At 41.2% G+C, this 26,010-nt stretch overlaps 1 protein-coding gene across 3 annotated transcripts; it reads left to right on the top strand.

Annotated features, from left to right (window-relative positions):
• The first annotated feature begins 7,299 nt into the window (after nucleotides 1-7,299).
• On the top strand, nucleotides 7,300-24,257 carry LOC106801457 (nucleolin-like). 3 transcript variants are annotated; one of them, XM_087424695.1, is made up of 7 exons: nucleotides 7,300-8,078; nucleotides 10,986-11,193; nucleotides 12,536-12,622; nucleotides 12,837-12,975; nucleotides 15,726-15,850; nucleotides 20,998-21,155; nucleotides 22,468-24,257. In XM_087424695.1, the coding sequence occupies exons 1-6, from the start codon at nucleotides 8,001-8,003 to the stop codon at nucleotides 21,084-21,086; spliced, it is 726 nt and encodes a 241-aa protein (XP_087280821.1). In that variant the 5' UTR covers nucleotides 7,300-8,000; the 3' UTR covers nucleotides 21,087-21,155; nucleotides 22,468-24,257. The 3 variants fall into 3 exon arrangements, with proteins under 3 accessions (XP_087280821.1, XP_087280819.1, XP_087280820.1); XM_087424693.1 differs by lacking the exon at nucleotides 15,726-15,850; XM_087424694.1 differs by lacking the exons at nucleotides 12,536-12,622; nucleotides 15,726-15,850.
• Nucleotides 24,258-26,010: the final 1,753 nt, after the last annotated feature.

The following is a 26,010-nucleotide window of genomic DNA, read 5'->3' on the forward strand; positions in this document are numbered from 1 at the left end:
ACATCCTCTAGAAAGGTACATAATGAAGTGTTTACAGGCCAAATGACAGGATGCCTGGGATTCACATTAAAATACTCAAGGAAAATAACAAGGGAGAAAGGGAGAGGGAAAATAGCGGGGCAGGAAATAGTTGAAAAAAGAATGGCAAAAGTCTTGAAGTTTTAAAGCTTGGTAATGGGAAAAGGGGATTCATTTTTTATTCTATTTAATGTATGTTTGAAAATGTCCATAGGGGCCGGTCCGGTGGCGCAAGTGGTTAAGTGCGCGCGCTCCCTGCAGTGGCCCGGGGCTCGCCGGTTCGGATCCCGAGCGCACACCGACGAACCACTTGGCAAGCCATGCTATGGCGGCATCCCATATAAAGTAGAGGAAGATGGGCACGGATGTTAGCCCAGGGCCAGTCTTCCTCAGCAAAAAAAAAAAAAAAAAAACGAGGAGGATTGGCAGATGTTAGCACAGGGCTGATCTTCCTCACAAAAAAAAAAGAAAATGTCCATAATAAAATTTTTTTTTTAAGTTTGCAACAAAGATTCACATATTTGTCTCTCCATCAGTGTGACTGCTCCTCTACGTTAGATACCTATAAGTGGAACTCCTAAATGCAAGGAATGAGAATTTTTACTCTGACTGGAAATTGCCAAATTTCTCTCCAGGTGTTTGTAATCAGGGGGTTCAGGACACGCTACTCCAAAATATGGCACCTTGGCATACTGAATGTTTTAAGCTGAAGGAATTTGAGAAACAGCAGGTACAGGAAGGACTTGCTGACCTCCCCTGAAGCAGGTCAGAGACCCCTGATGTGAGAGAGACTCCCCCATACCCAGAGGAAAGGTGCGTCATTCTCTCCAAGACACCAAGAGGGATCTGAACGAGCAGGCCTTGCTGTTGCCCCAGTTTACTGCGCTCAGCTCATACTCCTTTTCCTCCTATCATACTTTTGAACAACTCTTCACTCTTCATCAAACCTGGCATAAAAACACTCAGGTTAGCCACTTTCTTGGGGTCTTCATCTCCTTATTAAAGCTCTCGTGTCACATAAAACTTACATTAAATAAATTTGTACATTTTTCTTTTGTTCATCTTTTGTTACAGGAGCCCCAGCCCAAAACTTAAAAGGGTAGAGGAAAAAGATAGATTTCCTCCCCTACAGTAACAATCTGTTTTTTTACCAGTTTCCTCACAATACCCCAACACTTGTTGTTGATTGATGTTTTAATTTCTGTTAATGTGATGGATAGAAAACGGTATCTTATTGTTTTAAATTGTATTTCCCTAATGGTTACATAGTTGAGCCTTTCTTCCTATCTTCATGTGCTACTTAAATATCTTCTGAAAATTCCTTTTCATATCCTTTGCCCATTTTTCTGTTGGTCTTTTTCTTATTGATTTGCAGTTCTTTCATATTCTGGTACTAAATTTTTGTTATGTATGTTACAAATATTCCTTCCCAATTTTTTCCTTACATTTAAAATTTGTTTACAGAGGGCCGGCTCCGTGGCTTAGCGGTTAAGTGCGTGCGCTCTGATGCTGGCGGCCCGGGTTCGGATCCCGGGCACGCCCCAAGGCACCACTTCTCCGTCCAACGCGAGACCGAGTCCCACGTACAGCAACTAGAAGGATGTGAACCTACGACATACAACTATCTACTGGGGCTTTGGGGGGAAAAACATGAATAAATAAAAAAAAAAAAAAAAAAAAAAAATTTGTTTACAGAGACTCTTGCTTCCAGAAGTTTTAAATTGTAATGTGGTCAAATATGTCTTAATTCCATTTACGGATTTTTCTCTTTGTGTCTCAAGAATGACATTCATATCCCAAGTTATTATCACTGATTTTAATAAGAATGCTTCTTTTGTCATCAAATGTTTATTTTACATTTTCACAGGTTTATCTAAAATGATGTGGTGTTTCTCTCCCTTTAGTCTGTTAGTTTAATTGACCTATTTCCTTATCTTGAAACATCCTTGCATTCCAGAGATAAATCCTACTTGGTCAATATTCTTTTACTATACTGCTTGATTCAATTCACTCAAATTTGCTAATATTTCATTTGAACCTTGCATCTTTATTCTTAAGTGAAATGGGCTTTTGTTTTGAGTTGTCCTTGATCAGTTTTCTTAAAAAAATTGGGCTAGTCTTCACATGGAACATTCTAAAGAATAGTCCATATGTTGGGAAACAAAGCATGCTTATATAAATTTAAGAAGACTGAAATCATAACAAGCATCTTTTCCAACCATAACGCCATGAAGCTAAAAATCAACTACAAGAAAAAAAACTGGGAAAGTGACAAAGCTGTGAAGACTCAACAACATGCTACTAAACAACCAATGGATCATCGATGAAAGTAAAGGAGAAATCAAATCATATCTGGAGACAAATGAGAATGAAAATACACCATACCAACTCATATGGGATGCAGCAAAAGCAGTCCTGAGAGGGAAACTCATAGCAATACAGGCCCACCTTAACAAACAAGAAAAAGCCCAAATAAGCAACCTCAAACTACACCTAACAGAATTAGAAAAAGAAGAACAAACAAAGCCTAAAGTCAGCAGAAGGAGGGAAATAATAAAAATCAGAGCAGAAATAAATGAAATTGAAATAAGAAAAACAGTAGAAAGGATCAATGAAACAAATAGCTGGTTCTTTGAGAAGACAAACAAAATTGATAAACTCTTAGCCAGACTCACCAAGAAAAAAAGAGAGAAGGCTCAAATAAATAAAATTAGAAATGAAAAAGGAGAAATTACAATAGATACAACAGAAATACAAAAGATTATAAGAGAATACTATGAAAAACTATATACCAACAAATTGGACAATCTAGAACTAATACAACCTCCCAAAACTGAATCAAGAAGAAATAGAGAGTGGGCCGGCCCCGTGGCTTAGCGGTTAAGTGCGTGCGCTCCGCTGCTGGCGGCCCGGGTTCGGATCCCGGGCGCGCACCGACGCACCGCTTCTCCGGCCATGCTGAGGCCACGTCCCACATACAGCAACTAGAAGGATGTGCAGCTATGACATGCAACTATCTGCTGGGGCTTTGGGGGAAATAAATAGATTAGATAGATAGATAGATAGATAGATAGATAGATAAATAAATAAATAAAGAAGAAATAGAGAACCTGAATAGACCAATCACAAGTAAAGAGATTGAAACAGTAATCAAAAACCTCCGAAAAAATAAAAGTCTAGGACCAGATGGCTTCTTTGGAGAGTTTTACCAAACACGCATAGAAGATTTAATACCCATTCTTCTCAAACTATTTCAAAAAATAGAGGAATTGGAACACTTCCCAACACATTCTATGAGGCCAACATTACCCTGATACCAAAGCCAGAGAAAGACAATACTAAGAAGGAAAACTACAAACCAGTAACCCTGATGAACATAGATGCAAAAATCCTCAACAAACCAAACCAAATACAGCAATACATTAAAAAGACCATACACCATGATCATGTGGGATTTATACCAGGGACAGAGGGATGGTTCAACATCCACAAATCAATCAATGTGATACACCACATTAACAAAATGAGAAATAAAAACCATATGATCATTTCAATAGATGCAGAGAAGGCATGTGACAAGATCCAACACCCATTTATGATAAAAACTCTCAACAAAATGGGTACAGAAGGAAAGTACCTTAACATAATAAAGGCCATATACGACAAATCCACAGCCAACATCACACTCAACGGGGAAAAACTGAAAGCTATCCCTCTGAAAACAGGAACAAGAGAGGGTGCCCACTCCCGCCACTCTTATTCAACACAGCACTGGAGGTTCTGGCCAGAGCAATTAGGCAAGAAAAAGGAATAAAAGGAATAAAAATAGGCAACAAAGAAGTGAAACTCTCACTGTTTGCAGACGACATGATCTTATATATAGAAAACCCTAAAGAATCCATTGGAAAACTAATAGAAATAATCAACAACTACAGCAAAGTTGCAGGGTACAAAATCAACTTACAGAAATCAGCTGCATTTCTACATACCAACAACGAACTAACAGAAAGAGAACTCAAGAAGACAATCCCACTTACAAGTGCAACAAAAACAATACAATATCTAGGAATAAATTTTTTTTTTTTTTTTGTGAGGGAGATCAGCCCTGAGCTAACATCCATGCTAATCCTCCTCTTTTTGCTGAGGACGACCAGCTCTAACATCTATTGCCAATCCTCCTCTTTTTTTTTTCCCCAAAGCCCCAGTAGATAGTTGTGTGTCATAGTTGCACATCCTTCTAGTTGCTCTATGTAGGATGCGGCCTCAGCATGGCCGGAGAAGCGGTGCGTTGGTGCGCACCGGAGCTGAACCTGGGCCGCCAGTAGCGGAGCGCACGCACTTAACCGCTAAGCCACGGGGCCGGCCCTATCTAGGAATAAATTTAACCAAGGAAGTGAAAGACGTATAGAATGAAAACTATAAGACATTATTGAGTGAAATCAATGATGACATAAAGAAATGGAAAAATATTCCATGCACTTGGACTAGAAGAATAAACATAGTTAAAATGTCCATACTACCTAAAGCAATCTACAGATTCAATGCAATCCCAATCAGACTCACAATGACATTCTTCACGGAAATAGAACAAAGAATCCTAAAATTTATACGGAACAACAAAAGACCAAGAATAGCTAAAGCAATCCTGAGAAAATGAACAAAGCTGGAGGCATCACAATCCCTGACTTCAAAACATACTACAAAGCTATAGTAATTAAAACAGCATGCTACTGGTACCAAAACAGACACACAGATCAATGGAACAGAATTGAAAGCCCAGAAATAAAACCTCACATCTACGGGCAGCTAATTTTTGACAAAGGAGCTAAGAACATACAATGGAGAAAGGAAAGTCTCTTCGATAAATGGTGCTGGGAAAACTGGACAGCCACTTGCAAAAGAATGAAAGTAGACCATCTTCTTTCACTATACACAAAAATTAACTCAAAATGGATCAAAGGTCTGAAGGTGAGACCTGAAACTATCAAACTCCTAGAGGAAAATATAGGTAGTACACTATTTGTGATGGACCACAAAGGGATCTTTTTGAATTCCATGTCTACTCACACAAGGGAAACAAAAGAAAAAATAAACAATTGGGACTTCATCAGATTAAAGAGCTTCTACAAGGCAAATGAAACCAGGATCAAAATGAATAGGGAACCCACCAGCTGGGAAAAAATATTTGCAAACCATATAGCCAACAAGGGATTAATCTCCACAATATATAAAGAACTCACACAACTGAACAACAAAAAAACAAACAACCCACTCAAAAAATGGGCAGAGGAAATGAATAGACACTTCTCCAAAGAAGAGCTACAGATGGCCAATAGGCACATGAAAAGATGCTCAACATCAGTAATCATCAGGGAAATGCAAATCAAAACCACACTAAGATATCACCTTACACCCGTTAGAATGGCTGTAATCACCAAGTCAAAAAACAACAAATGCTGGAGAGGCTGTGGAGAAACAGGAACCCTAATTCACCGCTGGTGGGAATGCAAATTGGCACATCCTCTATGGAAAACAGTATGGCATTCCTCAAAAAATTAAAAATAGAGATCCCCTATGATCCAGCTATCCCACTACTGGGTATCTACCCAACGAACCTGAAACCAGCAATCCAAAGCGACTTATGCACTCCTATGTTCATCACAGCATTGTTCACTATAGCCAAGACATGGAAACAACCCAATGTCCCACGACAGATGATTGGATAAAGAAGATGTGGTATATATATACGATGGAATACTACTCAGCCATAAAAAAAAGACAAAATCGTCCCATTTGCAACAACATGGATGGACCTGGAGGGTATGATGTGAAGTGAAATAAGACAGAAAGACAAACACTGCATGATTTCACTTATATGCGGAATATAAACCAACACATGGACAGACAGAACTGTTTGGTGGTTACCACGAGAAAAGGGTATGGGGGGGTGGGCACAAGGAGTGGAGGGATATACTTATATGGTGACTGACAAACCATAACATACAACAAAAATTTCACAATAAAACAAACAACCAAAAGAAATTGGGCTAGTCTTGTAAAGTAAGTTAGGTAAAATTATTTGGCGAGGCACCAAATCTAAAATATCTAGGAAAATCGTCCTTCCTAATTCTCCTTACTTCGCAGTTGGTGCTTTCTGAAGTCAGGACCGGGCCAGGGCCCCTTATTCAGCACCACCCTCCTCCACCCCCCAAACACACACACACGTATCCCAAAGCGTCCTTTTTCAAATCCCAATGTGGGAATAATTCCTAGGATTTTGATCCAACTACTGGGCCTACTGGTGCTAATGGTCATTGAAAGACCGCGTTAATGATGGTTTAACTCAAAGAAACTAGGAGACAGTATTAAGCAATTGAGGACGCAAATCAATAGCCACAGAGGAGTTCCTTAACCTCTGTGAGCCTCAATTTCCTTAAATACAAAATGAAATTATTAATAACTGTAAGTCACAAGTTTGTTTTTAGAAGTCCATGATAAAATGTGAAAAACACACCACTACATGCCGGGCACAAAGCAGGTTTTCATACGTCTTAGCTATGACCATTTACTAACTGCTCTGATGGCAGCTTCAGACGCGGTGGGCAGCGACGGGCGGTGTCCGGGGACAAGAGGCTGACCCCTAAGTCGCACCGCCGGCTTCTGGTCTCCGCCCACCTCGCGCTGGAACGCCCGTGCCTTGTTCTCGGTGAAGCGTCCACAGTACTAACACAGACCCCACTGAGTGCGCGGCGTTAACCGGGTTAAATGAGCGCCTGGAGCCGACTCGGACTCACGAGCCCTCAATGACCGCTGTTCTTATGACCGCTGTTCACTTTTCACGGTCCCTCCGGCAGAGGAGCGTCGGGCCGTGTGACCCCCGGCAGGCACCCGAACTTTGAGGGTCCTGCGCCTCCTCCCCGGCCAACCTGGGGAAAACGCCGGACTGCCCTCTGTGAGAGGAGCAAACAGACCCACACAACATCCTCCGCACCCGCCAGAACCAAAATGCCCGCCGTGTGCGCAGGCGCAGTACATGCGGCCCGGCTCGAGGCCTCGCCTCCAGGCTGTCGCACCGCCCGCCCCCTCCCAGGGTTCGCGGCTCGGGACTGGCCCAGAGGCGGCGCGGGCTCTGATTGGTCGAGGCGGAGTCACGAGGGCTCTGTCGTCTTCCGCGCTGTGTTCCGCCCGGGCCTAGAGTCTTGGGTTGTCCCCGCGAGGGCGCTCGCGACGTGTGGGCGCCCGGGAGCCGCCGCGGGGTGATCTGGGGCGCCCAGCCCGGGGCTGCAGAGCGCGGGACCCGCAGGCGGCTGGGTGGGCGGGGCCCTGCACTCGCCGTAGCCTTAAAGGAGAGCTCGTCAGAGACGAGACTGTGCGGGTTAACCTGGGAAGTGGTAGTTACAGGTTCTGGCTTGAGACTGCTTATTTGTGTTGTAAATTCTGAGTGGGGTAGAGATGGACGCTGCTTCATTTAACACTGAGTTTTCAGTCTGGAGAGGTAAAGACACTTGAATTGTAGCTACTGATTGTGTTCCCGTATGGGGGCTTTATTTTGTCCCTGTGCTGCCGTTTGAGTGGTCGGTTAAGGAATTAATTTTTAAGAACATCACAGTTATTTGAAAACGCGTCGTGAAGCGAGCAGAATGAGAAGAAAAGGGAGGAATTCCTGAAAGCTTGCCTTTTTTACCTTGAAGAGTTTCCATTTCTAGATCGTGGCAAAAGAGAAGGTATAGGAGACCTGACCTACAAACATACACTGAAAATTATCTTCTTTTTCTATGTATCTTCATATTTGCTGGTGTAACTAAAAGATCCAAGTGAAAATAACTTGAGGATGAGGCCTAACACCAATTTTTTTCCAAATGGAAACGTACTGCAAATCCTGGAGGCAAAATGTGTGTGACATGGAATGTTGAAGGCCCTGTGATGTGCCTAATAATCTTGTCCATTTTAAGCAAGAAAAAAATCAAGGTGAACTGAAGAAAATGAGTCTTTCCCCAAAGGAGATAGAAGATGGGGAAAATGAGATGTCAGAAGATAAGGACAATGGCAGTACAGATGAGGTAATTATATGTACAGCGTGATGCCGAACAACTTCTTAATGTCAGCCATCAAAATCCAGAGTAAAGCAGTTCAGCTGCATTGCTTAATCTCAAAAGTGGCGTGGTGAACATTTTCCAAGTGGGTTAGTTTCACAAGCCAGCCCTAAACTTGGTACTAAAATCTGACACGGTCATTTTGAGAAAAGAAAATGACACACCACTCTCATGAGCATAGATGCAGAAATTCAAAACAGAATATTAGCAAACTGAATGTCAGTGTTATGTAAAAAAGACTGATACACCGTGACTAAGTGAGGTTTATTTTGGGGAATGCAAAGGTGTTTTATGTTTTAAAAGTGATATTGGTTGTCTGGAAATACTGGTTTGAAAGAAAATCTCTTGATTCTTAAAATTGCTTCATTAAAATCCATTGGTTTGTGTGTCTGCCAAACATATCTTTCTATATTTATTTTTTCGACAAATATTTAGGTCCCTACTGTGTTCTGCTTCTGGCTGGGAGCCTCTGCATTGGTATTTTAATATAGATACGTTTGAGTCTTAAAAGAGTTGAGGTGAATGAGTGGATACACAGCTAATGCATATTGAATGCTTCCTATGTGTAGCCACTGTGCTAGGGTTTTATGCATTATCTCATTTCATCCTCAAAGTGACCATACTGAGAGGCATCATTAGCTCCATTTTAGAGATGGGAAAACAGATTTAACCATTAACTAACTAGCTCGTGGTTTCACAGTTAGTAAGTGACGGCTGGAATTATACATGGTTATGCCAAATCCAGAGCCCTGACTCTCCCCCACTTCATTTCTCAGTCTTCCCCGCAAGCAACTCATTTTGAAAGGCAGACAGCATGTATTTGTCGTCTACTTTGAGCAGCTAGTTGTATGATAGAAACTTTCCTCAATCCTATTCAGTCTGGTGGTGGTTGTATCAATTGGAAGTAAAAGTGGGGAATCCTAAAAATGGTCCATATGTACCTTTTGATTTTAAATCATGTTAAATATGTATTTCTTTCCCAATCTTTTGATGTGGGACTACAGCCTTGTCTTTGACTTTGAGTTCTTTGTTAGAGTAGCTCATGTTCCCTATATAAAGTGCACCCATGGTGCATCTTCTGCAATTTGAAGTTTATTTCTTTAAAGCAAAGCAAAACTTTAAAAACCCTAGTAAAGCAATTTGAGTATAGACTCCTACATTTTTACAATTTTTTCCATTCTTTTGTGGTTGCTCATGCACACCTAATTTGACTGCAGTTTTTTAAGCTTTATTAAGTATGTCCAAAGCATTGAACTTTGTTTGCATAGATTCAGTAACTTACTTTTTGCATAATTTGATTGGTTTATATGATGTTTATTATGTAATTGAAACTGCAAATGTGATGGTCATGTACAGGTTTGCGAACAAGCACAACTGATACTTATTAAGGATACAGCTGAACTCATGGGAACAGAAATGCCCAGGTGCACTAGAACCACAGAGCGGCCCACCAGCCACATGGGCTTGGCATTTCGTGGGCATCAAGTTAGTAAGTCCCATTTGAAATTGAGACTGTCGTTTAATCCAACCACAGATATAGTTTAGTATAACATAGTTAAGTAGACAAGATTAAGAGAGCATCTACTGGACTATGATATTCTCAATACACTGTATTAGCTTTCTGTACCAATCAGAGCCAAAAAATTCTTAGTGTGCGCAACTTTTGTTTTAGAACCCAGACTTTTAGCTTGGAGGAAAACAGAAATAGTCACGTTATATTTTCCTTATGCTGATATGCATGTGATATGGTTCTAGACTGTTCACACTGGTAACCCTCGGCCATTCCTCTTTAAAATGTGGTTTCTATGACGGTTCACCCTGATTGGTGCAGCATATAGTAGTACTGTCACAATTAGATTAACTTTTAGGGTAACCGCACCCTAGTGTTGGCTCATTGAAATGATTTAATTCAAACTCTAGTCTCTTGCACATGCCTTCCCTGCTCCCACATCATTCCCATGCTAGATGAACTGGTCCCTCATCTGTTTGCCTATAAATTTTGTTCATAACCAGTAATGCTAATCGCATCATATTATAGGTACTTATTTCTTCCGGTGATGTGAGTTGAGCTGTATGTATACCAGTTGTATTAATTTGCTAGGGCTGCCATAATAAAATATCAGACTGAATGGCTGAAACAACAGAAATGTATTTTCTCGCAATTCTGGAGGCTAGAAGTCAAAGATCAAATTGTTGGCAGGTTTGGATTCTTCGGAGGCCTCTCTCCTTGGCTTGTAGATGTCTGCCATCTTGCTGTGTCTTCACTGGTCATCCATCATTTCTTCATTTTGTCCTTTTGTATATGGTGAGACTTCATTCAGTGTTCTGCTAAAATTTTCATCTTTAGTTATTTAGTTTTATAATACCATGCCCAGTTATTAGTAGCTATGGGATGGGAACTGATGATGTAATTAGGAAGCATGAGGTCCAATCACTGGGCTTGGCTCTCATTCCTGTGTATGCTCCATTTGCCTGTCGGGGGGCCCTCTCCTTTGGTGTTTTACTTGTATGTGAAGAGTTGGGATGCTAAAGGCACGTGGAGCCACCTACACAGTAGTTGACTTGGTATATTTTCCTAGGGTGGTGGCTTGTATACTTTTAGAAACCTAGATCCTTCCCTGTAAAGATTCTGATATGATAGCTCCAGTGAAGTCCCAGAATTTTCTTTTTTTCTTTTTTCTTTAGACAAGCAAGCCAGGCGATTCTGGTGCTGGGACCTCTTTTACTACACATTGAGAAATTCATCCTAGAGAGAGCGACGTAGATGTTGACATACGTGCCCAACCAAATCTTGCACTTGCTGAGTGTACAATGTGATTGTAACCTCGTGGGCATAGGGGAGATGACCTTTCATTGTTGTCCTTTCTCCTCTAGGTTGTCATCCCTCGGAAGAATGGTAGGAAGGTTACCACTGCTCCAGGAAATAAAGTAGGGGGAAAAAGGTCTCTAGCTCCCACGTTTGCTGAGAAATTAATATCACACCACAGGAAGGGAGTTACATGGGCCAAGCTGCCAAAAGACAAGAAGAGTGCCAAGCTAGAGGACCGTGAAGAGAGAAATGAGAACTATGAGGAGGATGAAGGTAAGAACAGTGAGTTGGACCAGGAGGAGGAAGGTAAAGCATCCTCTTCTGGGGGTGTTCCTGGCTGGTGGCCGTAAGGTCTCAGAGGTCAGCCCTGCATGCCGTTCCATCGCTCTTGGAAGAGTTCTGTGAAAATACCACCCTTCTGAAAGTTGCCGTGGCAATCCCTGGCTGAGTCTTCCGGCCTGGCTTCATAGATGAGGAGTCTCAGTGGACATTTGACCTCTGCTGTCCATGTGATCGGAATCAGAGTTTTCTCCTTGAGTGTTACACATTGATTGTTTCTATCTTTGTGCTTATGAGCCAAGCAGGTTCATTTCCCCCAAACATGATTCTCAGTGAATTTTTTTTTTATCTTGGCAGAGTCTGTATAACGTTTTAAATGGTATTGCTTCCAAAGAAGTAATTCTTACTATTTTTATTAAAATACAACAGCAGTGCACTTTAAATTATTTCAAAATAAAGTTAAAATGGCAGTGAAATTTTTTTTTAGATTTGTGTAAATAGATTTATGAGCAGTTTATCTGAAAGGACAATTTGTCATTCTCATTCTTAACAAGTGTATGTGGCAGAAATTGATTAGGTGGGTTTTCATTTAGATTCTGAAAAAGAAGCCTGGTATTCTACATGGGCCAGAGGGAGAAAAGCCCTTCCTATGGGGGTGGAGGAAGATGAGCTGGACAATGATGATGATGACAAAGGCTGGGAGGAAGAGGAGAAGGAAGGTCAGAATGGCCTAAATCAGCTCTGTTAAGTGGTGGCCCGTATCAAGGAGTTCCAGTTGTAAGGGAAGCAGAGGCTATTGGATTTCTTTTATGAACTTGAACTTTCTAATTAATTTATAAATGCGTTTATTTATTTATTTATTTTTTGTGAGGAAGATCAGCCCTGACCTAACATCCATGGCAACCCTCCTCTTTTTTCTTGCTGAGGAAGACCGGCCCTGAGCTAACATCTATTGCCAATTCTCCTCCTTTTTTTCTTTTTTCCCCTTTCTCTCCCCAAAGCTCCGGTAGATAGTTGTATGTCATAGTTGCACATTCTCCTAGTTGCTGTATGTGGGACGCCGCCTCAGCATGGCCAGACAAGCGGCGCGTCGGTGCGAGCCCGGGATCTGAACCCGGGCCGCCAGTAGCGGAGCACGCGTACTTAACTGCTAAGCCACGGGGCCGGCCCCCTATAAATGCATTTAAAAGTACTCTGACCAAACCTTACTCATGTGTCTTGTGCAGAATAGGCAGAGTGTAGGTTTGATTTTGTGGATAGAGTAGAAGCTTCCAGTTTATCCATTAGTGGCGCAGACAGATGATTAAAAATACAATATTCTGGCTTTTGCCCACAGAGCTTCTGAAAAAAACACCTGATAAACGGAAAACGGAAATGGCCCAACAGAAGGCTTCCCCTGAAACTAAAAAACAGAAATTAGAAGGTAACTTCTTCACTGTGTTTTAAAGCACAAGAGACACATGGAGAATTTCACATTGGCAGAAACTAAACTCTGTTAGCCCAAATGATAAACAAGGGGCTATTTATTGCAGCTTGGGGTTACAGTATTCCAGAGTCTTTAATGGAGTTTTCTGTTAACATCATTCTTTCTGAACTGTTTATTTGAGTTCTTTTTTTCTTATCTCTTTGTATGGCAGCTGAACCACCTGTAACTTTTAGACTGCTTGTTGGAAACCTGAATTTCAACAAAACCGATGCTGAACTAAAAACTGGTCTCAGTGAATTTTTTGCTAAAAATGATCTTGTGATTGTTGGTGTCAGAGTCGGCTTGTCCAGGTAAACGCTGATAAATTAAGAATGTTATTATGGGGGCCGGCCCGGTGGTGTAGTGAAGTTCGTGCGCTCTGCTTCTGCAGCCCGGTGTTCGAGGGTTCGGATCCCAGGCTCGGACTGCTCATCAAGCCATGCTGTGGCAGCATCCCACACACAAAAAATAGAGGAAGATTGGCACAGATGTTAGCTCAGAGACACTCTTCCTCAACAGAAACAAAAACAAAAAATATTAAAATCTGGCTATTCTTTAAAAAAAAAAAAGAATGTTATTACAAGTTTATGAGCCCAGCACTTACCAGTCCTGGAGAATTTAGGAGTTCCAGTAGCTTTCTGTTACATTGTGGCTTACTAGCTTCTGTCAGATCCTTTTGTTACCTGTTACTTTTTGGTGGGATTTTAACTGTCTCATGCAGTTCAAAATGAGTATTTAAAATCCTTCAGTGGCTCAAGTTAATATAAAATCCATTATATTAAACTTTGCTACCCTATTTTTCCAACCAAAATATTAAAATAATCCCAAGATCTTCTAAGTCTTTACAGAAACCAATTTTCATGATTTTCCAACTGTGAGTAATGTTATTTGCCTAGAATTATTTTAAACCAGGTCACAAATTTAATCACAAAACCCCTAGCTTTGGTGGCAAATATAGGTTCTGTATCAGTTCTGCTTTTTTACTGAGTTGAATTTCACCCTTTCTTTCTTCTTTCGCATCAGAAGCATATGTGTTGGGTATGAGCATGTGTTAGTACTCAGAATTTCTTAGGTAGAAATAAAAAGATAATAGTAAACATTCATTGAGCACTCACTGTTCCAGGCATTGTTCTTAGTTCTGTGTTTATATTAACTCATTGAATCCATAAGACAATCCTCAATGGTAATTATTGTCATTATCCCCATTTTACAAAGGAGGAAACTGAAGCACAGAGAAGTTAAGTAACATGCCCAATATCACACAGTTAGAAAGTGACAGAGCCAGGGTTGAGCCCAGCTCTCTGGCTCCAGAGCCTATGCCATGCTTTTTGTCACCTGGCTCTTCTTACAGTTTTTGCTAACTATATTTTGAAATATTGTTGCATTTACAGTAAATAAGGATTCTTTTTGCATTAAAAATTCTTGTTGCAATAGCCTTGGGTTTGCTAATGTAGGGGAGGAAGAGATTTCCTCTACCCACTCTAGGTCCTTCTGGCTGGGCTACGAATTAAATTGACATGAGACAGAATAACAGGAGAAAATCAAACAAAGCTTTATAACGTGTATACATGGGAGAGACCCAGGAAAACTGAGTAACTCAGCATTCTGGCCAAAGTTGTCATCTTAATTAGAACTTCAGCTAAAGACAAAGGAGGGGGGCCGGCCCTGTGGCTTGGTGGTTAAGTGCACGTGCTGCGATGCTGGTGGCCTGGGTTCAGATCCCGGGTGCGCATCGAGGCACCACTTCTCCGTTCATCCTGAGGCCGAGTCCCACATACAGCAACTAGAAGGATGTGCAGCTACGACATACAACTATCCACTGGGGCTTTGGGGGGAAAAAATAAGATCTTTAAAAAAAAAAAAATAAATAAATAAATAAATAAAGACAAAGGAGGGTGTTGCAGGTAGTTGTTTGGGACTTCAAAGGGGAGGAACTCAATTCACATGAAAATGGAAAAGCAAATGTTTGGTAAACAGAGCTATGATAAGAATGGGCTTAGTAAGGACCCTCCCAGTCTATCCATACCCAGAGTTATCTATGGTGATGGCCTGTCCTAGGGACAGGCCTTCTATCTTAAATTTCTTTTAGGCAGTTAGTGCAGGGGAGGTCAAAATTTCTTTCAGAGTCTTTTGTTCTTGAAAATAATCAAGGCAAAGAGACATATTTTGAGGTGGGCAATTCTGATTCCCCACACTAACACATTCCACATTTTGTTCTAATTCACAAATGCAGATGGCTGTTTCTTTCTTTCTTTTTTTTTTTTTTTGTGAGGAAGATCAGTCCTGAGCTAACATCCATGCTAATCCTCCTCTTTTTGCTGAGGAAGACCGGCTCTGAGCTAACATCTATTGCCAATCCTCCTCCTTTTTTTGTTCCCCCAAAGCCCCAGTAGATAGTTGTATGTCATAGTTGCACATCCTTCTAGTTGCTGTATGTGGGATGCGGCCTCAGCATGGCCAGAGAAGCAGCGCGTTGGTGCGCGCCCGGGATCCGAACCTGGGCCGCCAGCACCAGAGCGCGCACACTTAACCACCAAGCCACCTGGCCAGCCCGCAGATGGCTGTTTCTTAAAACAAAAATTCAAAAACATAATTTCAAGCTTCATTTTCCACAGCTTTTGATTAAATTTTGTCAGTTGTTAAGCAGATAAAATAAAGACTTCACCAGGTGAATTTGCACTGACGGTCAGTCTTTGCTCTAGAACAGAGTTCCTCGGATAATTCTTCATTGTGGAGAGTTGTCCAGTTCATTGTAGGCTGTTCAGCACTATCCCTGGATTCTACCCACTGGATACTAGAAGGACTTCCCAAGTTGTGACAGCCAAAATGTCTCCAGACATTATCAGAAACCCACCCCTGGGCGAGAACCACTGCTCTCTATTACTTCATGGCACCCCATACTGCCAGTTGGCGGAGCCTTGGTTTTAAATTTTAAATTTGGCAACTGCCTTTGACTCCATGCTGATTTCCACTCTCACATCCAATGTGATCAGCCAACCAGAAGGCCTGTGCCTGTTGATCTCACCTGTGTGTTTTTTTCCTTTCTTCTACGTCTCTGTAGGAGATTTGGTTATGTGAATTTTAAATCTGCTGAGGACCAGGAAAAAGCCCTGGAACTTAGAGATACAAAGGTCCTTGGGTATGAAATTAAATTGAAGAAACCAAAGGGAAAGGAAAGAAAGAAAGGTATGCAAACAAGGTAATTTGTTCGTAGATACCTGTGTACCCAGAAGGCTCTGGGTCAGGCAGGAATACATATCATATTGTTTTTATCAGAAAGGGCAGGTACTCCTCACTGAGCAACAGGTCACTGCTTCCACAGCACAGACTTTATCTGCCTTACCTTCTCTGTCCTAATGTGCTTTCCCGGACTCATTCCCTGGCCACTTGCAACCCATCCATGGAGTCCCAGCTTACAGGTCACTTCCTCAGATCAGAAAAATCTTCCTTTCTCCCTAGACCAGGTTAAGTCTCCACTACTAGATGTTCTCATTTCCCCTTTTACTTTTCCATCCTGGCACTTGCCACAGTTTGTAATTATGTGACTATTTGTTTACTCTCCTTTTCCCCCCCCACAAGACCACATACCTGAGAGGGGAGGCCAAGTCTCAGTTTTCACAGCCAGCATGTAGCACAGGCCATCGCCCAGCGTCTGTGTTCCAATATTTGCTAAGTGAAGGAATGTGTATTGTTGTTTCCACGCTCCAACTCTTTGAGAAGTGTTTTTTGTCTCTTAGAAAACTTTTTTTTTTTTAAAGAGTTTATTTATTTATTTTTTCCCCCCAAAGCCCCAGTAGATAGTTGTGTGTCATAGCTGCACATCCTTCTAGTTGCTGTATGTGGGACACGGCCTCAGCATGGCCGGAGAAGCAGCGCGTCGGTGCACGCCCGGGATCCGAACCCAGGTCGCCAGGAGTGGAGCGCGCTCACTTAACCGCCAAGCCACGGGGCCGGCCCTGTCTCTTAGAAAACTTTTGATGCTTATGAGATCTAAACTCAGACTAAAAATATTCTTTTGTGTTTATGTAAATCAAAATGCCAAAACACTTCTGATCGGGAACCTGCCTGACAACGTCACTCAGCATGAATTAAAAGAAGTATTTGAGGATGCTTTTCAAATCAGATTGGTGAGCAAGGATGGCATGAGTGAAAGGTATGTTTTGCGGCCGGCCCCGTGGCTTAGCGGTTAAGTGCGCGCGCGCTCGCTACTGGTGGCCCGGGTTCGGATCCTGGGCGCGCACTGACGCACCGCTTCTCCGGCCATGCTGAGGCCACGTCCCACAAACAGCAACTAGAAGGATGTGCAACTATGACGTACAACTATCTACTGGGGCTTTGGGGGGTGGGGGGGAGTATGTTTTGTACTTTGTACTGAAAAAGAATATATGTCTATTGGATTTAAACATAACAGAATTTTGTTACATTCTCCCAAATCACTTATGCCTGATTTTAGAGAAGGAAAGAGTGGTTACTCGACCTTTCTACTAGCAGGCATAAGAGCTGAAGGTAGTATCATAAATGGACAGCCAAAAGCTTCTAGAAAACTGTAGTGATATCATAGAGAAATGAAAACTTATTCTGCTACCAAGTACCAGATTGAAGATTGGAAGAATTCGGTCATAGATTATCTCCGTTCCTCTCTCTCCAGGGCTGACTCCAGTGAAATAACATACTTGGTGATTTGCCTGGACAGGTACCAAAACAGAACATTGAATTGGTCTGTTAGAATTATGTTGTAACCAACTAATGAAACACTATCACTGTATATCTAGGCTTTGGTAGTATAAAAGGGTAAATATGGTGAAATTAGGATGGAATAGAATGTATTTTGAGGGGATTGTCAATGAGGTAAAAATTGAATATCAGGATTGCAGATAAATTCGAGCTAAGTTGTTGGTGTAGGTGACCTCTAAAATAATCTATACCAGTGTATTCTGATGAACATAATCTCTAGGAAAGAGTCCTGCTGATTTAGAAAACAAGTCTGAGAGGGTAAATCCCAAATTGTTAGTAGTGTTTACTGTGAGGAGATTTGGGGGCACTCAGCCATGCTCGCAGTCAGCAACACTGGAAAATGACAAAACAAAAATTCCTGCCAAAAGCTATATGATTTCTCAAACTTTATGAAATTGTTTTAGACATACTTATCTTTAGAATTATTCCTTTAATGAAGAATTATTGCAAAGGGGAAATAGGAGAAGCCAAGGAATCCATGACCATATGAAATAAAGCATAGTACCTTTGTCAGAAATGAGCCTGGTGCATTATCTTCAAGAATATTCTTACTAAGCAGCTCCTTACTCCATACCTTTCACCAAAGTTAATTACAGGTCATAAAAGATTACACTGATAGTATGAAACCGTGAAGTACTAGCGGAAGGCGTGGAGAATGGTTTTGTTTTGTTTGTTTTTAATAATCTGCAAAAGGGGAAGGCCTTTCAAAGTATGACACAGACCCTAAAAGAAAAAGCAGATAAATTTGATTGCATAAATATAAAATATTTCTATATCGGAAAAAAATATCCCTGTAAACAAAGTCAAGAGACAAGTGACAAACCAGGAAAAAATGTTTGTAATTCATATCAAGAATGAGGGCTAATTTCGTTGATATATAAAGTACACCTTTCAAATCAGTAAGAAAAAGGCCAACAACCCAGTAAAAATAGAGGCACATTCCAGACAGGTCTCAGAAAAGGAATTTTCTTTTATTTATTTATTTATATTTTTGCTGAGGAAGATTTGCCCTGAGCTAACACCTGCTGCCAATCCCCCTCTTTTTGTATATGGGTCGCCGCCACAGCATGGCCACTGACCGACTAGTGGGGTAGGTCTGCGCCCGGGAACTGAACCCAGGCCTCTGACGCGGAGCATGCCGAACTTAACCACTAGGCCACTGGCACTGGCCCAGAATATTCTTTTAAACAAAGGAAAAGATACTCATCTTCACTTACAATAAAAGAATTGTAAATTAAAACTACACTGAGATGCAAATTTTTACCTATCAGATGTTCACAGGTCAAAAAATTTATTACCACAGTATTGAAGAGACTGTGGAGAAACTGGCATGCTCATACTTTGTTGGTAGAAGTGAAATTGGTGAAGTCAATACTTAGTAGTATCCATCAGAGTAATAATTGCATATACCATTTTATCCTACAGTTCTACGCCTAGGAATTTATCCTGCAGATAGCCTCAGACAAGTGTGAAATAATGTACTACCAAGCTGTTTGATGCAGAATTAGAATTGACCTGAATATCTATCAGTAGGAAACTGGTTAAAATTTTTTGGTAGATCCATAAGGTATTATATTATGCAGTTGTAAAAAGAAATGAAACAGCATTTTGTGTACTGATGGGAAATAATCTGCAATATACGTTATTAAGAGAAAAAGGCAAAGTATAGAACAAGTGTGTGTGTATAGTATTCTACTTTTTATGTAAAAATATAATGGAGGAGACACCATACAAAAAAATAAACTCAAAATGTATCAAAGACCTAAATGTAAGAGCTAAAATATAAAACTTAGAAGAAAACACAGTAGTAATCTTTGTGATCTTGGGTTAGGGTATTGCACAAGCGATAAAAGAGAAGTTTGAGAAGTTGGACTTCATCAAAATTAAATATGTTTGTACTTTAAAGGACACCATCAAAAAAGTCAAAAGAAACTACAGACTGTGAGAAAATATTGCAAATCATATACCTGATGAGGGACTTATATTAAGAATATGTAAAGAACTCTTATAACTCAATAATGAAAAGAACTCTTAAAAACTCAATTAAAAAATGGGTAAAGGATTTGAAGGACACTTCTTCAAACAAGGTGTATTAATGGCCAATAAGCACATGAAAAGATATTCAACATTAGTCATTAGGGAAATGCAAATCAAAACCACGATGTGACACCACTTCACACCTGTTAGAGTGGCTTTAAAAAAAAAGACAATTACAAGTGTTGACAAGGATGTGGAGAAATTGGAGCCCTCGTACGGTGCTGGTGGGAATGTAAAATATATAGTGCAGTTGCTTTGGAAAACAGTTTGGCAGTTTCTCAAAATGTTAAACATCGAGTTGCCATATGGTCCAGCAATTCTCCTAGGTGTCTACCCAAAAGAAATGAAAACATATATCCACACATTTCTACAAATGTTCATGTTAGCTTTATTCATAATAGCCAAAAAAGTGTAAACAACCCAAAATGTCCATCAGCTGATGAATGGATAAACAAAATGTGGTATTTCTATACAAGGTAATATTATTCAGCCATAGGAAGGAATGAAGTACTGAAACATGCTACAACATAGATGAATCTCAAAAACGTTAGGCTAAGTGAAAGAAGCCAGACACAAAAGATCACATATTTGTATAATCCCCTTTATATGAAATGGCCAGAATTGGCAAATCTATAGAGACAGAAAGTAGCATAGTAGTTGCCTGTGGCTGGGGGTTGGGAGTGAGTTGGGGGGAATGAGGAGTGACTGCTGATGGGTACTTTTGGGGATGTTAAAAATGTTCTAAAATTAGATTGTGGTGATGATTGTACAATTCTGTAAATATACTAGAAACCATTGTACATTTTATTTTGTTTTATGTTTTTACAAATTTATTTATTTTTTTCCCCCAAAGCCCCAGTAGATAGTTGTATGTCATAGTTGCACAGCCTTCTAGTTGCTATATGTGGGACGCGGCCTCAGCATGGCCGGAGAAGCAGTGCCTCGGTGCACGCCTGGGATCCGAACCCGGGCCGCCAGCAGCAGAGCACGCGCACTTAACCGCTAAGCCACGGCGCCGGCCCCATTGTACAGTTTAAATGGCTGAATTTTATGATATATAAATTATATCTCAATAAAGCTTTTAAAAAAAAATAGTGGGGGGCTCAGTCTGGTGGCCGAGTGGTTAAAATTCTGCGCTCTCCGCTTCAGCGGCCCAGGTTTGCGAGTTCAGATCCCAGGCACAGACCTACTCCACTCACCAGCCATGCTGTGGTGGTATCCTACATACAAAAAAATAGAGGAAGATTGACACAGATGTTAGCTCAGGGCTAATCTTCCTCAAAGAAAAAAAGAGGAGGATTGGCAATGGATGTTCTCAGGGCGAATCTTCCTCAAGCAAAAAGGAAAAAAAATAGGGTGTGTGTACACGTGTACATTTGCTTTTATATGTTCAGCATGTTGCTTCTAAGGATAGAAATTGGGCAGAAGGAAGACTTCACTATATCCTTTTCCAGTGTTTGCATTTTGAATCTTATATGTTTATTACTAATTCAAAAGACAAATAAATGAAAGTACTAAATGTTGACTGTTCTTCTCTCCCCCACCCCATCCCCACATTGCAGAGTCGCCTATATTGACTTCAAGTCACAAGCCGAGGCAGAGAGAGCGTTGGAAGAGAAGCAAGGAACAGAGATTGGCAGGCTTGCTGTAGTCCTGGACCGTATTGGAAAGAAAAGCCAAGGCCAGGAAGGTCAAGACAGAAAGCACAGCCCCCGGAGAGGTGAGGGATGCTAACACTCTGTGGAGGGAAACTCACCGGCACTGTCAGTGCGGTTCCCAGGGGAGGGGCTCGTGTGAGGTTAGGGGCAGTTGGCACTTCTAAATACAACTTTTCCCTGTATCAAAATGTGTAAATCAGGGCAGGCCCCGTGGCGTAGCAGTTGAGTGCGCGCGCTCCGCTGATGGCGGCCCGGGTTCGGATCCCGGGCGGGCACTGACGCACCGCTTGTCGAGCCATGCTGTGGCGGCGTCCCATATAAAGTGGAGGGAAGTGGGCACAGATGTTAGCTCAGAGCCAGTCTTCCTCGGCAAAAAGAGGATTGGCATGGATGTTAGCTCAGGGCTGATCTTCCTCACAAAAAAATAAATAAATTGTGTAAGTCATCCTCATAATTATATCAGACTAATGAGTATTGTGCTAGTTAACTAACTTTGATGTCTGTAAAAGAAATAACACTTTGAAGAAGATGTGGTATATATATACATGGAATACTACTCAGCCATAAAGAAAGACAAAATCGTCCCATTTGCCACAACATGGATGGACCTGGAGGGTATTATGTTAAGTGAAATAAGCCAGAAAGAGACAAACACTGCATGATTTCACTCATATGTGGAAGATAAACCAACACACACACAGACAGAACTGTTTGGTGGTTACCAGGGGCTAGGGAGGTGGGGGGTGGGCACAAGGGGTGGAGGGATGCAGTTATATGGTGACTGACAAACAATAATGTGCAACAAAAATTTCACAATAAAAAAAAATTTAAAAAAAAGAAAGAACATTTTGAGATATCAGTTTAGTTCCCCTTTTTGGGTACCCTCTAGGATTATCTGTGAACAACCCCTTAAACCTGTGGTTTCAGAATTAGATATTTAATTATTTTCAAGTAGAGTTTTTGTCAGGTTTAAACCAGAGACTTCAAACCAGTGTCCCTAATCTGATGGGTAGACATTGTGGCTTGTACAGTATTTATAGAAAAAAACAACAGAATTTATTATGAATATTTTTAAAACTCAAGAAATTCACATAAAAATCTGGATTTCTAGCCTCTTTGGCTGCATCAGAAAATCTGGTGGTCCTGGGGCTGTAATCTTACATGTCCACAGTCACCTGGAGAGGAGGAGCAGACACTTCCCCTTAGCTGTGGCATTTGCTCTACTTGTGACAACCTCCACCATTCTTGGAAGTTCTCCCCAACTCTGAAGGAGTAAACGTCACACTTACATGTTGAAAAAATAGAATTAATACTTTTTTCCTGTTAGTAAAGATGACATTTTAATATTTCTTATGCATTTGTCTCTTTCAAAAGTGGGAAAACGAAGGATAGAACAAGAAAGCCACACGTTTCAAGAAAAATGGGAGAGAGCTCATTTCTTTGTGGAGGTAAAGAGTGTTCCTACATGTTTAATATGCAAACAAAGTCTGTCTGTATTGAAAGAATATAACCTAAGACGCCATTACGAAATACACCATAGTAGGAACCATGATGGATATACAGAAAAGATGCGTGATAAAAAGCTTAACAAACTGAAAAAAAGACTGAAATTTCAACATGATTTGCTTTTGAATGTGAATAAAATAAGTGATGCTGCCATGAAATGTAGTTACGTATTAAGTGAGAAAATTGCCCGGGCATCAAAACATTTGACAGATGGTGAGTTTATAAAGGAATGTCTATTGAGTGCAGCAGACATTATGTGCCCCGAACAGAGACCAGCATTTGCCAATATAAGACTAAGTGGTAATGTTGTTGGGCAGCACATTGACAATATGACTGAGAACTTATAGGACAAGTTGCAAGAGAAAGCGAAATCATTTGTGGCTTTCTCTATAGCAGCTCATGAAAGCGCTGATATAAATAATACCCCCCAGTTAGCTGTATTTATTCGTGGTGTTGATGAAGCTTTCGATGTGACTGAAGAACTTTTGGACATGGTACCCATGACAAGCACAACATCAGGAAATGAATTATTTTTATGTGTTGAGAAGAGTCTTAAAAAATTTAATGTAGACTGGTCAAAATTAGTAAGTGTTAGCACAGATGGTAGTTCTGCAATGGTTGGTGTTAAACAACTTGTTACAAAACTTAAATCTCAAGTGTCAGGGCTTTGCAAAGACACAGAGCTTAAGTCTGTGCATGGCCTCATTCTCCAGGAATCACTGTGCTAACAAGTTAAAAATGGATCATGTCATGGATGTAGTAATTTACACCATAACCTGGATACACTCCCATGGCTCAAACCACAGAAAGTTCAGTGCTTTGTTTAATGAGTTAGATGCATAGTATGGAAGCCTGTTCTGCTCCATGGAACTTAAGTGGCTGAGTCGTGGTATGGTGCTCAGGCAGTTTTTTGAACTGTTGGAAGAAATTGACTTTTTCATGTGTTCTAAAGGAAAATCCGTGCCTCAGCTTACTAGCAAAGATTGGGTCAAAGACTTAGGCTTTTTGGTTGACATTATGACTTATCTAAACACACTGGATATTTCTCTGCAAGGGCGTTCACAAGTGGTTACACAAATGTATGATTCCATTCGCTCATTCCTAGCGAAATTGTGTCTTTGGGAAACTCATTTAGCAAGGAACAATCTGGCCCACTTCCCTACGCTGAAATTAGTTTCTGAAAATGAAAATGATGGCCTGAACTACATTCCAAAAATTAAAGAGTTGAAGACTGAATTCCAAAAAAGGTTCTCTGATTTCAAACTTTATGAAAACGAACTCATATTGTTTAGTTCACCTTTCTCAATTAATATTAATAATGTGAACGAAGAGCTACAAATGAAAGTTATCGAATTGCAGTACAACACCATACTGAAAGCTAAATATGATGATGTTGGAATCCCAGAGTTCTACAAGTATCTTGGGAACGGTTACCCTAAATATAAAAACCATTGTGCAAAGATTCTGTCCATGTTTGGAAGTACCTATATTTGTGAGCAGTTCTTTTCTGTTATGAAACTAAATAAAACTAAATATTGCTCCCAGTTAAAGGATTCAAAGATGAATTCTCTGCTGTGTGTTGCCACACAAAATTCACGACCCGACATTGATTGAAACCTTGGGGCATGAGAAGGGATTGTCAGATGTTGGATTTCAAATCTGCAGAGTAATAAATTATGAAACTTTGAATAATTATTTCTATTTCCAAATTTACTTTTTCAATGTCAGATTTAAAGTACAATCTCTGGCATCATATGTTTGTACCTTATAGGATAAAAAATAAAGTTTGGTTATACCCTGGCAGTTTATTTTTCCTATGCTTTGCCTTGCTGGCAATTAGAATGCGCATCCTTGAATGCGCATTCTAGAATGCGCCATTCTAGAATGGCAAGGATGCGCATTCTATTCAAGTTTTTAAAGCTCTACCCTAAAAGCAGCCACATTTTTCCTAAAGGCACTTGGGAGCCAGGGATGTGAACTAGAGAGTCAGCTGGATGAATGGAATGTCTGGATGTCTAGTGCCACCCTGTCCTCAAGGATGACAGACCTGCCATGGTGATCGGGGGACTCAGGCCAGAGTAACCCCCTTCCCTGGTTCCCTGGACAGAGCTGGGGCAGCCAATACTGGCTTCCGGGCTTCTTTTTGGTGCTTCCATTTTGGATTTACACATTTCTTTTGAAATTTCAACATTGTTGGTCAGCTTATAGTCAGTTGTGGCTGGCCCCGGAGCCATTCTGCCTCTTACAGGCAAGGATGCGCATTCTCTTGGCATCCGGCCACCCCAAGGGGATGCAGAATGGGGTGTCGATGTGCATAAGAGCTTATGGGCACTTTTCCAGGGAGCAGGCCCATAGCTGCCATCAGAGTCTTGAAGAGGTCTGTGACCCAAAAGGTGTTTTTCCACTGTGACATTAGGACCTGACTGCTCACTGTTGCAGAAACTAATCTGGAAAATTAGTCTAATTATAAAAGTCATGTATACTTATTGTAGAACATTTGGAAACTGTAAAGAAATAGAGGGAAAAACCTATAATCTCAACAACAGAGATAACCCCCATAAATATGTAGGCATGTTTTCTTTCTGTCAATTTTCTGTACTTATTGTATGTGATTAAGTGCATTGTGTATGGACCATTTTGTATTCTGCTCCCCTCCCCCTCACTCCCCAACTTAATGATAAATCCTGAACATCTGTCAGTCTTCCAAGCTCAAGGTGGAGTTTATTTCATTCCATCAGGTGTGCATTGATGGGCCTCTGCCAGCAAGGGCGAGTTCTTTTAGCATCACATGAGCCATGGGGTTGATTCCAGGTGTGGGATCCTCTTCGGTTCTGCCCGGCTCTGAGAAAGCCAGAGAAAAACCCTGCTGCCCAGGGAAGGAGAGGCAGATCGTATCTGTTGACCCTCAGGACAGCCTCCCAGCAGAGGTCCTGGAATCTCTAATGACTGTGAAGAAGCTCAGCTGGAATAGTCACAGCAGAGCAAAGAGGGAGACGGGGCAGCTTTAGCACGGGATCTGATTCTAAATTCCTGCCTCCCGCCTTGGCTGGGCCATCAGTGCTCCATTTCCTTTGTTCCCTTGTCCCTGCTGTCTCCTCTTCTCCCAACAAGTCAGGTCAAGTCTACCACTCTCCTCTTATTCTCATTTGATAACTTTACCTCCTAAATAAAAACCATTTGAGAAGAACCCCCGCCCTACCTTCCTGTTGGCATTTATACACTTGCCTGGATCTGTACATCTCCAGCCTCCTCCCTTGCTGTCCTAAGGTACCTTCTTCCTGCCCATGGCAGGTCCCTCCCCCGTGCTCTAGTCTCCATCCCCTGCCTCTTCAGGGCTTCCTTCCATCCTCGGTCTTTCTGTACCTTTGGGATTTTTGTTTGTACTGGCTCCTTCCACCAATATTTAAACAT

Source organism: Ceratotherium simum, chromosome 37 (assembly GCF_057802395.1).
Source record: "Ceratotherium simum simum isolate JZ-2026a chromosome 37, ASM5780239v1, whole genome shotgun sequence".
NCBI classification, from domain to species: domain Eukaryota; kingdom Metazoa; phylum Chordata; class Mammalia; order Perissodactyla; family Rhinocerotidae; genus Ceratotherium; species Ceratotherium simum.

Excerpts from the sequence above, each read along its gene's own strand:
- LOC106801457 (XM_087424693.1), top strand. The coding sequence starts at position 8,001 with ATGAGTCTTTCCCCAAAGGAGATAGAAGATGGGGAAAATGAGATGTCA. Across the intron at positions 11,194-12,535 it reads GAACTATGAGGAGGATGAAG|AGCTTCTGAAAAAAACACCT; the intron begins GTAAGAACAGTG and ends TTTTGCCCACAG. Across the intron at positions 21,156-22,467 it reads AAAGCACAGCCCCCGGAGAG|TGGGAAAACGAAGGATAGAA; the intron begins GTGAGGGATGCT and ends CTCTTTCAAAAG.